Genomic DNA, 13,353 nt, shown 5'->3' with positions numbered 1-13,353 from the left:
TTTTTCTATCTTTTATGAAAAATTTTGAACAGAACTTTAAACTTTTCATTTCTTTGAGAAAAATCAGAACTGAATTTAAGAAAAATTATAAATAAAGTGAAACTTTTGATCTTCATGGAAAATAATCACAATCATAGTATTACTTTTTCTTTCTTTCATCTACAAATTTAGAATAGAACTTTAAATTTCTTGATTTCATTGTGGAACTTAAAACTGAAGTGGAAGATTTTTATTTCCTTTGGAGAAATTGGAATTGAAGTGTGTTCTGTAGTAAAGTTCAGAAGAGAACTTGAACTTTTCTTCACTTCGTTGAGAAAATTTTAAATTGAGCTAGAACTTTTTATCTTCCGTGAAAATATTCGAAAGTATGGTATTACTTTTTCTATCTTCCACCGAAAAATTTAGAATTGAACTTTAAATATCTTTATGTCCTTGTGAAATAAAGAACTGAAGTGGAAGATTTTTATTTTCTCTGGTGAGATTAGAATTGAATTGTGTTCTTTAGTAAAATTCAGAAGAGAACTTGAACTTTTCTTCACTTCGTTGTGAAAATTGTAAATTGAACTAGAACTTTTTATCTTCCTGGAAAATATTCACAAGTATGGTATTACTTTTTCTATCTTCCACCGAAAAATTTAAAATTGAACTTTAAATTTCTTTATGTCTTTGTGAAATAAAGAACTTAAGTGGAAGAGTTTTATTTTCTCTGGAGAAATTAGAATTGAATTTTGTTCTTTGGTAAAATTCCGAAGAGAACTTGAACTTTTTTATCTTCTGTGAAAAATTTGGAACAGTATTTTAAATTTTTCATCTCTTCGAGAAAATATTCACAGGTATAGTATTACTTTTTCTATCTTCCACCGAAAAATTTAGAATTGAACTTTAAATTTCTTTATGTGTTTGTGAAATATAGAACTGAAGTGGAAGATTTTTATTTTCTCTGGTGAAATTAGAATTGAATTGTGTTCTTTGCTAAAATTCAGAAGAGATCTTGAATTTTTGTTCACTCCGTTGAGAAAATTTTAAATTGAACTAGAACTTTTTATCTTCCGGGAAAATATTCACAAGTATGGTATTACTTTTTCTTGTTTCCACCGAAAAATTTAGAATTGAACTTTAAATTTCTTTATGTCTTTTGTGAAATAAAGAACTTAATTGGAAGATTTTGATTTTCTCTGGTGAAATTAGAATTGAATTGTGTTCTTTGGTAAAATTCAGAAAAGAACTTGAATTTTTCTTAACTTCGTTGAGAAAATTTTAAATTGAACTAGAACTTTTTATCTTCCGGGAAAATATTCACAAGTATGGGATTACTTTTTCTCTCTTCCACCGAAAAATTTAGAATTGAACTCTAAATTTCTTTATGTCTTTGTGAAATAAAGAACTGAAGTGTAAGATTTGTGTTTTCTCTGGAGAAATTAGAATTGAATTATGTTCTTTGGTAAAATTCCGAAGAGAACTTGAACTTTTTTATCTTCTGTGAAAAATTTGGAACAGTATTTTAAAGTATGGTATTACTTTTTCTATCTTCCATCGAAAAATTTAGAATTGAACTCTAAATTTCTTTATGTCTTTGTAAAATAAAGAACTTAAGTGGAAGATTTTTGTTTTTTCTGGAGAAATTAGAATTGAATTGTGTTCTTTGGTAAAATTCAGTAGAGAACTTGAACTATTCTTTACTTCGTTGAGAAAATTTTAAATTGAACTACAACTTTTTATCTTCCTTGAAAATATTCACACGTATGGTATTACTTTTTCTATCTTCCACCGAAAAATTTAGAATTGAACTCTAAATTTCATTATGTCTTTGTGAAATAAAGAACTGAAGTGGAATATTTTTATTTTCTCTGGTGAAATTAGAATTGAATTGTGTTCTTTGGTAGAATTCAGAAGAAAACTTGAATTCTTCTTCACTTCGTTGAGAAAATTTTAAATTTAACTAGAACTTTTTATCTTCCAGGAAAATATTCACAAGTGATGGTATTACTTTTTCTATCTTCCATCGAGAAAAATTTAGAATTGAACTCTGAATTTCTTTATGTCTTTGTAAAATAAAAGAACTTTAAGTGGAAGATTTTTGTTTTCTCTGGAGAAATTAGAATTGAATTGTGTTCCTTGGTAAAATTCAGTAGAGAACTTGAACTTTTTCTTCACTTCGTTGAGAAAATTTTAAATTGAACTAGAACTTTTTATCTTCCGTGAAAATATTCACAAGTATGGTATTACTTTTTCTATCTTCCACCGAAAAATTAAGAATTGAACTCTAAATTTCTTTATGTCTTTGTGAAATAAGGAACTGAAGTGGAAGATTTTTATTTTCTCTGGTGAAATTAGAATTGAATTGTGTTCTTTGGTAGAATTCAGAAGAGAACTTGAATTCTTCCTCACTTCGTTGAGAAAATTTTAAATTGAACTAGAAATTTTTATCTTCCGGGAAAATATTCACAAGTATGGTATTACTTTTTCTATCTTCCACTGAAAAATTTAGAAATGAACTTTAAATATCTTTATGTAATTTTGAAATAAAGATCTTGAGTGGAAGATTTTTATTTTCTCTTGATACATTAGAATTGAATTGGGGTCTTTGGTAAAATTTAGTAAGGAGCTTGAACTTTTCCTCACTTACTTGATGAAATTTAAATTTGAAGTATAACCTTTTATCTTTTGTGAAAATATTCACAAGTATGGTATTACTTTTTTTATCTTCCAACTAAAAATTTAGAATTGAACTCTAAATTTATTTATGTCTTTGTGAAATAAAGAACTGAAGTGCAAGATTTATGTTTTCTCTGGAGAAATTATAATTGAATTGTGTTCTTTGGGAAAATTCCGAAGAGAACTTAAACTTTTTTATCTTCTCTGAAAAATTTGGAACAGTATTTTAAATTTTTCATCTCTTTGAGACAGATCTGAACTAAAGTGGAAAATTTTTATATTATTTGGAAAAATAGAAATGATCAATGACTAATTTCTTTTTCATTGAGAAAATTCAGAAGAGAACTTGAACTTTCCTTGACTTCGTTGAGAAAATTTTAAATTGAACTTTAAATTTTTTCATCTCTTTGAGAAAAGTCACACTGAATTTAAGAAAATTTAGAATTACAGTGAAACTTTCTATCTTCATAGAAAATAATCACAATCATAGTATAACTTTTCCTATCTTCTGTGGAAAAATTAGAGCTGAAATTTAAATTTCTTTATGTCTTGGAGAACTCAAAACTGACGTGGAAGCTTCACCTACGAAATACTAAGAAACCTTAGCTCAGAAAAGCATGAAATATAGAACTACTCATCCCAAACTAGAAGTTTCAGACAACAAAGAGATATTAGGGACTAAGAATCCTAGCTCTAAAAAGTCCGAAATGCAAACTACACCGCCCGAATCACAATTTTCTGAAAGGACACACCTATGAAATGATCTGAAATCTAGCTCAGAAAAGTAAAAAATAGCAAACCGCTCATTCCAAAATCATAGGTTTCAGTCAACCCACACCTACAAGAGGCTAAGAAATCCAGCTCAGAAAAGTAAAAAAATAGCAACCCACACATCCCAAATCATAGGTTTCAGACACCACATACCTACGAAACACTAAGAAATCTGGTTATGAAAAGTCGGAAATAGCAAATTGCATACCTCAAATCATAAGTTTCAGACAACATACACCTATGAAATACTAAGAAACCTTAGCTCAGAAAAGCTTGAAATAGCAAATTAACCATCCCAAATCATAGGTTTCAGACAACACATACCTATAAAAGTCTAAGAAATCCAGCTCATAAAAGTCAAAAATAGCAAACCACCCATCCCAAATTATTGGTTTCAGACAACACACATAAACAAAGGACTATGAAATCTAGCTTAAAAAAGTCCGAAATAGTACTTTACATATCCCAAATCATACGTTTCAGAAAACATTCACCTACGAAATACTATGAAACCTTAGCTCAGAAAAGCCTGAAATAGCAAATTACACACCTCAAATCATAAGTTTCAGACAACACGCACCTACGAAATACTAGGAAACCTTAGCTCAGAAAGGCCTGAAATAGCAAAATAGACACCTCAAGTCATAAGTTTCAGACAACACATACCTAGGAAAGGCTAAGAAATCCAGCTCAGAAAAGTCAAAAATAGCAACCCACTCATCCCAAATCATTGGTTTCAGACAACACACATCAACGAAAGACTAAAAAATCTAGCTTAGAAAAGCCCAAAATAGTAATTTACATATCCCAAATCATAAGTTTCAGACAACATTCACCTACGAAATACTAGGAAACCTTAGCTCAGAAAAGCCTGAAATAGCAAATTACACACCTCAAATCATAAGTTTCAGACAACACACACCTACGAAATACTAAGAAAAATTAGCTCAGAAAAGCCTTAAATAGCAAACTACTCATCCCAAACTTTAGGTTTCAGACAACAAATACTTATGAGGGACTATGAATCCTAGCTCTAACAACTCAAAAAAGCAAACTGCACATCCCAAATCCTAGGTTTCAGACAACACACACCAACAAAAGACTAAGAACATTATAACCCAAATCATAGGTTTCAGTCAACACACACCAACTAAAGACTAAGAAATCTAACTTAGAAAAGCCCGAAATAGTAATTTACATATCCCAAATCATAAGTTTCAGACAACATTCACCTACGAAATACTAAGAAACCTTAGCTCAGAACCTGAAATAGCAAATTAGACACCTCAAGTCATAAGTTTCAGACAACACACACCTACGAAATACTAAGAAACCTTAGCTCAGAAAAGCCTGAAATAGCATACTACTCATCCCAAACTACAGGTTTCAGACAACAAACACCTATGAGGGACTAAGAATCCTAGCTCTAAAAAGTCCAAAAACCAAAACTACAAATCCCAAATCATCGGTTTCAGACAACACACACCAACGAAAGACTAAGAAATCTAGCTTAGAAAAGCCCGAAATAGTAATTTACATATCCCAAATCATAAGTTTCAGTCAACACACACCCACGAAAGGCTAAGAAATCCAGCTCTGAATAGTCAAAAAGAAAACTACTCATCCCAAACTAAAGGTTTCAGACAACAAACACCCATGAAAGGCTAAGAAATCTAGCTCTGAAAAGTCAAAAATAGTAATTTACATATCCCAAATCATAAGTTTCTGACAACACACACCTATGAAAGGCTAAGAAACCTAGCTCAGAAAAGTCAAAAATAGCAAACTACTCATCCCAAACTATAGGTTTCAGACAACTAACACCTTTGAGGGACTAAGAAATCTAGCTCAGAAAAGCCCGAAATAGTAATTTACATATCCCAAATCATAATTTTATGACGACATTCACCTACGATATACTAGGAAAGCCTAGCTCATAAAAGTCTGAAATAGCAAACTACTCATCCCAAACTAGAAGTTTCAGACAACAAACACCTATGAGAGACTAAGAATTCTAGCTCTGAAAAGTCCAAATAGCAAACTACACATCCCAAATCATAATTTTCTGACAACACACACCTATGAAAGTCTAAGAAATCCAGCTCAGGAAAGTCAAAATAGGAAACCACCCATCCCAAATCATAGGTTTCAGACAATACATACCTATGAAAGACTAAGAAATCCAACTCAGAAAAGTCAAAAATAGCAACCCATACACCCCAAATCATAGGTTTCAGACAACATACATCAACGAAAGACGGGGCCCGGGGAGGGCCTTTGGGGGTCTGGGGGCCGGGTGGGAGCCCGGGGAACCTTTGAGGACCGGTGGTTCCTTTGGGGTTGGGGTAGGGGGATCGGAGCCCTTTGGGTCGGGGTAGGGCAATCGGGGCCCTTTGGGATTGGGGTAGAGGACCTCACGACACTGTTCAAATGGAACTTTTGTCTTATGACGACCAGAGAGTTTCACCCTCAAATCCTCTTCTAAAATCATCTTTTAAATCATCTTTTAAAATGTCTCTAACTGTTTCGCCGAAATAATTCCCTAAAACGGTTTCGCCCAAATAATCCCTAATCGTAGCTTCAGCGTATTCCTTTTTTTGTTTTTGGCATCTCTGTGCTGACGCATTTCAAATTTCTAGGAAACCCTTTCCTACGTTAATCTCTTCATCACATAAATTTCCTAGCTACACTATTAAGGTTTCGTTAGAATATCAATTTATCTCTCCGACTTAAAGCTCAGTGAAGCCGTATTTAAAAATAGAATTTCTATCTCTTTAGACTCCCACATAATTCTAATTCCTGACAGTAAAGATCAATGAAGCCCTATTTAAAAATAGAATATTAATTTTTCTCTCTGACCTAAAGAACGTTTATCCCCCAGACCTAAGATTAAAGAAACCATAATGTTTCTTAATTCCCCCTTCGTGAATCAATAATTTCCCCACCGATTATGTAAATCAAGTTCTCAGGTTAGGTTCGCCTAAAGATCAAAGAAACCATAATGTTTCTTTATACCCCCTTTCGTGAATCAATACTTTCCCCGCCTATTATGTAAATCAAGTTCTCAGGTTATGTTCGCCTCAAGATCAAAGAAACCATAATGTTTCTTAATTCCCCCTTCGTGAATCAATAATTTCCCCGCCGATTATGTATAACAAGTTCACAGGTTAGGTTCGCCAAACAATCTCATAACATTTGCGTCGAGCATGTACATTCTCACTGACAATGAATCATAAAACAGACATAAATTGCTGTTGACATCCATAAATGTGACAAAGTTCCTGTTTGTTCATTCTCACTGACAAAAGCCATTAAAACAGGAACATAAATTGCTGTTGACATCCATAAATGTGAGAAAGTTCCTGTTTTTCCATTCTCACTGACAAAAACCATAAAACATCCATAATGCTGTGACATCCATGAAAAACATCAAATAAATTGACCAACACACATAACCGTCCAAGAAAACAACCATAAATGTGAGAAAATTCATGTTTTTCCAAGTGAGAAAAATTCTGTTTTTTCATTCTCACTGACAAAAACCATAAACCACGTGGTACGTTCTGTATCAATAGGGGCCATTCTACTTTCATTCGAACGGAAATTAAAAGTTCTAGTGCCCTTTTTAAGTGATAAAAAAATTGGAGGACATCTTAGCACCCTCCCACGCTCATTTTTTTCCGAAGTCACCCTATCAAAATTTTGAGATAAAGAAACTAGAATCTGTCAAATATGTCTTTGAGCATGACTTAATCTTCCACAGTACCTGGGGGAAGGGCTGCAAGTTATGAACTTTGCCCATTGTCAAACAGTTCGTGGTAACGAACTGTAAGTAAGGAACGACCCGGCTCAATTGTAACCAAAACTCTAAAAAACAGAATTTTGATACCAATAAATACATCAAAATAATCAGATTTTAATGCTGATTTTAAATATACAAGTTTCATCGAGTTTAGTCTCACTTATCAAAAGTTACGCGCCTGAAAAAATTTGGCTGATTTTAGAAAAAGGGGGAAAGACCCCCTAAAACCTATATAACCTTAATGAAAATTACAAATCATATTCATCGTATCAGAGAACCCTACTGTAGAGGTTTCAAGCACTTATTTACAAAAATGTGGGATTTTACATTTTTTGCCAGAAGAAAGGTCACAGATGCGTGTTTATTTGTTTTTTTGTTTTTTTTTGTTTTTTTTTTACAGGGGTGATCGTATCGACCCAGTGGTCCTAGAATATCGTGGGAGGGCTCATCGGAACGGAAATTAAAAGTTCCAATGCCCTTTTTATGTGACCAAAAAAATGGAAGGCAACTAGGCCCCCTCCCACGCTAATTTTTTTCCCAATGTCACCCGATCAAAGTTTGACTTTATTTAAGTTTAAATAATTATAAAGTTTAAAGTACAACTTTATTTTTTAAAACAATAAAAAACTTTAGCGTAAAGAGCGAGGCGTTGAGGAGGGGACGTCCCCTTTCATATACGGAATAATTTCTGTTCGTTTTAAGTTTTAACGTCGCTCCTTTTTTTTTCAGTTAAAAAAACTTTTTTTTATTTAATTTTTCACATATAGTATTGGTCAATAGGAAGTATTCAGACGCTTTCAGGAGGTATTTTTTTCTGGTGGTGGGAGAAAGGGAGGGGGTCAGAGGAGGGGTTTACGAGGGAGGATCTTTCCACGGAGGATGTTTCCTTGGGGGAAGGGACATTCCTATAAAGAGGGTGTCGGATTTCCCAGCACTATTTAAAAAACGATCAGAAATTAAATAAACAAGTTTTTTCAACTGAAAGTAAGGAGCAAAATTAAATCTTAAAACGAACAGAAAATGTTACGTAAATGAAGAGGTTCGCCCCCTAGTCAATACCTCACTTTTTACTCTGAAGTTTTTTTAGAAGTTTCAAAAGAGTTATCCATTCTAATTAACCTGCCTTTGTGATTCAGGGGTTTGTGATTCAAACACAATTCGAACTTTAGCGTAAATAGCGAGGTATTGACTAGGGGGCGAACTCCCTAATATACGTAATAAAACATACGAATATAGAAGTTCGTTACGTAAGTTAATTCTTAAGTTACGCTAGAACAAAATTTCAAGAAAGCCATTTAGCCAAAAAAGTAAAATTAATATGCGAATTTCGTTTTAATTATTCATGTACGGTGACCCAAAACCAAACCTGCATTAATTCAAAAACGTTCAGAAATTAAATTTTAAAAAAAGTTTTTTTTAAGTGACTCTGTCTCATAATTTTATTTTTTGAAACAATAAAAAACTTTAGCGCAAAGAGCGAGGCGTTGAAGAGGGGACAGCCCCTTTCATATACGGAATAATTTCTGTTCGTTTTACGTTTTAATGTCACTCCTTACTTTCAATTAAAAAACGTTTTTTTTTATTTAATTACTTGTAAAATCAAGTTTATATGATTTAACCTTACATGACATACAACTGTGCTGGCCAATTTTATTTAAACATTTTTATTTAGTGAAATTACAACTTGAATAGTGAAGATTTATTAGGGTCAAACCTTAAATTTCCTAAAAACAAGCAGATTATTTTGTTATTTAGTAATCTTTTATAAAATAAGTTCTATGCAGAACACAGATTGGTATAAAATAAACACGAGTACACCTATCGTGATCTTTTGAACAATAAATAAAAATTAACAAAAATTCTTGTAACTAAATAAAAGGAGATAAAACAAAACTAATAATTTATTTAGACTTTTAAAACTAATCTAATCATTTTTGTATCTAATTCTGGATGGCTCTATTTTTGTCTTCTTTTGGAGCTTTATTTTGATACCGGTTCACTGTGGGTAATGTCACACGAGGATTATTTGCATTGAATTACTGTTTAGGATTTTCCCGTTATATTGACATAATGAATAGTATGAGCATCACCAGGGAGGGGCCAGGGGACAGTAACCCCAGGCACCTCCTGCGAACCAAGAAATTATTTTAGAAATATAGTACGAGGGAAAAAGAAAAATGTTGTGATTCCTCTTAAAACCGAAGCTCCTTGTAGTACTTTCCCCTCTATCCCTTGCAACATTCTTTGTGAATTGCGACTAACTAATCTTTTGTCTTTTTAACGTTTAAAGTTTACTTGTCGGGTATTTTGTCTTTTACAACTTCAAATTTGTCTAAACTTGTCGGTGGCATTTTGAAAAAGAAGAAATCAAGTAGAAAAAAAACACAGAAAACTGTTATGACAATTTTTTCCAATTTCGCCAAAACAGTTATCAAACAGTTCGTGGTAACGAACTGTAAGTAAGGAGCGACCCGGCTCAATGGTAACCGAAACTCTAGAGAACGGGTTTTTGTTACCAATAGATACATCAAAAGAATCAGATTTCAATGCTGATTTCAAATATATAGTTTTACCCATCAAAAGTTACGCGCCTGAGAAAATTTGGCTGATTTTCGAAAAAAGGGGGAAAAACCCCCTAAAAGCTATAGAACCTTAATGAAAATCACACCATCATATTCAGCGTATCAGAAAACCCCGCTGTAGAGGTTTCAAGCTCATATCTACAAAAATGTGGAATTTTCCATTTTTTGCCAGAAGAAAGATCAGGGATGCGTGTTTATTTGTTTGTTTTTTTTTTGTTTTTTTTTCCCCAGGGGTGATCGTATCGACCCGGTGGTCCTAGAATATCGTGGGAGGGCTCAATGGAACGGAAATTAAAAGTTCTAGTGCCCTTTTTAAGTGACCAAAAAAAATGGAGGGCAACTAGGCCCCCTCCCACGCTCAGTTTTTTCCCAAAGTCACCCGATCAAAATTTTGAGATAGCCATTTCTTTCAGCATGGTCGAAAATATGATAAAAATGTCTTTTAGGATGACTTGATCCCCCAAGTCCCCAGGGGAGGGCTGAAAGTTATGAACTTTACTCAATGTTAACATATAGTATTGGTTATTGGGAAGTATACAGACTTTTTCAGAGGAGATTTTTTCTGGTAGGTGGGGGAAGGAGAGGGTCGGGGGCTATATGGACGGATCTTTCCATGAAGGAAGTTTTCATGGGGGAAGGGAAATTGCCATGAAGGGGCGCCGGACTTGCCAGCATTATTTATTGGTTATTGGGAAGTATACAACCATTTTCAGGAAGGATTTTTTTCTGGAGGGGGGGGGCTAGAGGCGGGGATTACTCTGGAGAATTTTTCCGTGGAGGATGTTTCTTTGGGGTAAGGGACATTTCTATGAAGGGGGCGTCGGATTTCCAAGCATTATTTAAGAAACAATCAGAAGTTAAATAAAAAAAAACAAGTTTTTTCAACTGAAATGTAAGAAGGAATATTAGAACTTAAAACGAACAGAAATTATAACGTATGTGAGGGGTTCTCCCCCAAGTCAATACCTCGCTCTTTACGCTACAGTTTTTTTAGTGCTTTCATAAGAGCTATCTATTTTAATTAAACGGCCTTTGTGATTCAGGGGTTTGTGAATCAAAATTTTTTTAACTTTTAACGTAAAGAGCGTGGTATTGACTAAGGGGAGAACCCCTTCATATACGTAATAACATATACGTAATAAAAAAAAACAATAAAAAAACAAGCGATACGGCTCAATAGTAATCGAAACTTTTAAAAACGAAATTTTGATGTCAATAAATGTATCAAAAGAATGTGTTTATAATGCTGATCCTAAATATATAAATTTTATTAAGTTTAGTATTACTCATCAAAGGCTACGAGCCTGAGAAAATTTACTCGTATTTTTTAAAGAGGGGAAACATCCCCTACAAGTGAAAGAATTTTAATGAAAATCACACCGTCAGATTCAGCGTATCAGAAAACCCTATTACATAGGTTTCAACCTCATATCTGCAAAAATCTGCAACTTTGTATTTTTTGCCAGAAGAAAAATATACGAATATAGGAGTTAGTTACGTAAGTTAATTTCTAAAGACATCCATTTAGCAAAAGAAAAGTAAAATTTTCATGCAAATAAAAGCTGCATTAACTAAAAAACAATCAGAAATTAAATAAAAAAAACAAGTTTTTTAAACTGAAAGTAAGGAGCGACATTTAAACTTAAAACGAACAGAAATTATTCCATATATGAAAGGGGCTGTCCCCTCCTCAACGCCTCGCTCTTTACGCTGAAGTTTGACTCTTTGTCACAACTCTACTTTTTAAAACAATACAAAACTTTAGCGTAAAGAGCGATGCGTTGAAGAGGGGACAGCCCTTTCATGTATGGCATAAATTCTGTTAGTTTTAAGTTTTAATGTCGCTCCGTACTTTCATTTGAAAAAACTTGTTTTTTTATTTAATTACTTGTAAAATCAAGTTTATATGATTTAACCTTACATGACATACAACTGTGCTAGCCAATTTTATTTAAAAATTTTTATTTAGTGAAATTACAACTTGAATAGTGAAGATTTATTAGGGTCAAACCTTAAATTTCCTAAAAACAAGCAGATTATTTTGTTATTTAGTAATCTTTTATAAAATAAGTTCTATGCAGAACACAGATTGGTATAAAATAAACACGAGTACACCTATCGTGATCTTTTGAACAATAAATAAAAATTAACAAAAATTCTTGTAACTAAATAAAAGGAGATAAAAGGAATAAAAGGATATATATATATATATATATATATATATATATATATATATATATATATATATATATATATATATATATATATATATATATATATATATAATATATATATATATATATATATATATATATATATATATATATATATATATATATATATATATATATATATATATATATATATATATATATATATATATATATATATATATATATATATATATATATATATATATATATATATATATATATATATATATATATATATATATATATATATATATATATATATATATATATATATCCAAAATAAGAGTTGGCTATACATTTCCGTGAAAATTACTACCTACCGAATGGATCTTCCCGATATATAAACTGTGCAACAGTATGTCTAACGACAATAAGCCAAACAATAATAAATCCAAGATTTAGAGTCATTTCCTACACTCTAAGCATAGCTTATATTATCCAAACAGCTTTCGCGCTCGATTTCAACTGGCTAGAAACTAAAGAATTATTTCCTTTCATAGAACTATCCACTGCGCGTTCCAAAATGGGCAATCCGTAGAAATCATGCCCCCAATTTCTTGTCAATCCCTGTGGAAACTCCTTAAGATAGAAAACTTAACAGCTGTAAGATAAATTTGTTGTAATTTGCAATTCTTAACATTCCCAAGAAAAATTCCACTCTACTATAGGAGAATTCCACAAGAAACATTTACACACTTTGGCTTCATACTTTGGACTGGAAGACATTTGCCAAACATTTTTGAACGAGGTCTTTCATAAGCCAAAATATTACCAATCATCCTCCCACACCATTAAAACATGAGACACATCTACCGGTCAAACATAATTTACAAGGTCAATAGCGTATCGCTTCTGAAGACAAAAAACAGATGAGGGAACATTGATTGATTCTTTTCAGAGATTAAATAATTAGACCGTTTTTTTTCAACTGAAAGTAAGGAGCAACATAAAAGTTTAAAACAAGCAGAAATTACCAAATATATGAGTTAATGAATGACTCCTGAAACACAATCGCCGTTTAATTAGAATAACAAGTTTTTTTTTAAAGTTCTAAAAAACTTTAATATAAAGTGAGCTATTGAGGAGGGAGCATACCCCCTCATATACATAATTATTTCAGTTCGTTTTAATTTTTAATATTGCTCCTTACCTTACTTTCAGTAGAAAAAACTTGTTTTTTCAATTATTTGATTCTGATCATTTTCTGAATAATGCCGTGAAGTCCAGCTCCGCATCTATGGAAAATATTCTTCCCCACAAAAAATGCATCCGTTGAGAGGGGGTTTAAAGTTTTACCCCACTTCATAAAGTCCCTTCTGAAAAATATCTG

The 13,353-nt window shown here is 32.3% G+C and overlaps 1 protein-coding gene across 3 annotated transcripts in view; it reads right to left on the bottom strand.

The window, feature by feature from the left end:
- Window positions 1-13,353, bottom strand: part of LOC148955988 (protein eva-1 homolog C-like) — a 163,073-nt gene that overhangs the window by 122,874 nt on the left and 26,846 nt on the right. Inside the window, exon 1 of one of the 3 annotated variants that reach the window (XM_089088490.1) lies at window positions 12,344-12,711. The exons of the other annotated variants lie outside the window; for them this stretch is intronic. Coding sequence (XP_088944616.1) covers window positions 12,344-12,431 — 88 coding nt within the window. The 5' untranslated portion in view covers window positions 12,432-12,711. Of the gene's footprint in view, window positions 1-12,343; window positions 12,712-13,353 lie in introns of those variants that run through there. 3 annotated transcript variants of the gene reach the window in all.

Source organism: Artemia sp. Qi Xiang Cuo, chromosome 1 (assembly GCF_049724085.1).
Source record: "Artemia sp. Qi Xiang Cuo chromosome 1, ASM4972408v1, whole genome shotgun sequence".
In the NCBI taxonomy this organism is placed as follows: Eukaryota; Metazoa; Arthropoda; class Branchiopoda; order Anostraca; family Artemiidae; genus Artemia; species Artemia sp. Qi Xiang Cuo.
The sequence above is the reverse complement of the archived record's forward strand: the minus strand, read 5'-3'. Positions and strand labels throughout refer to the sequence as shown.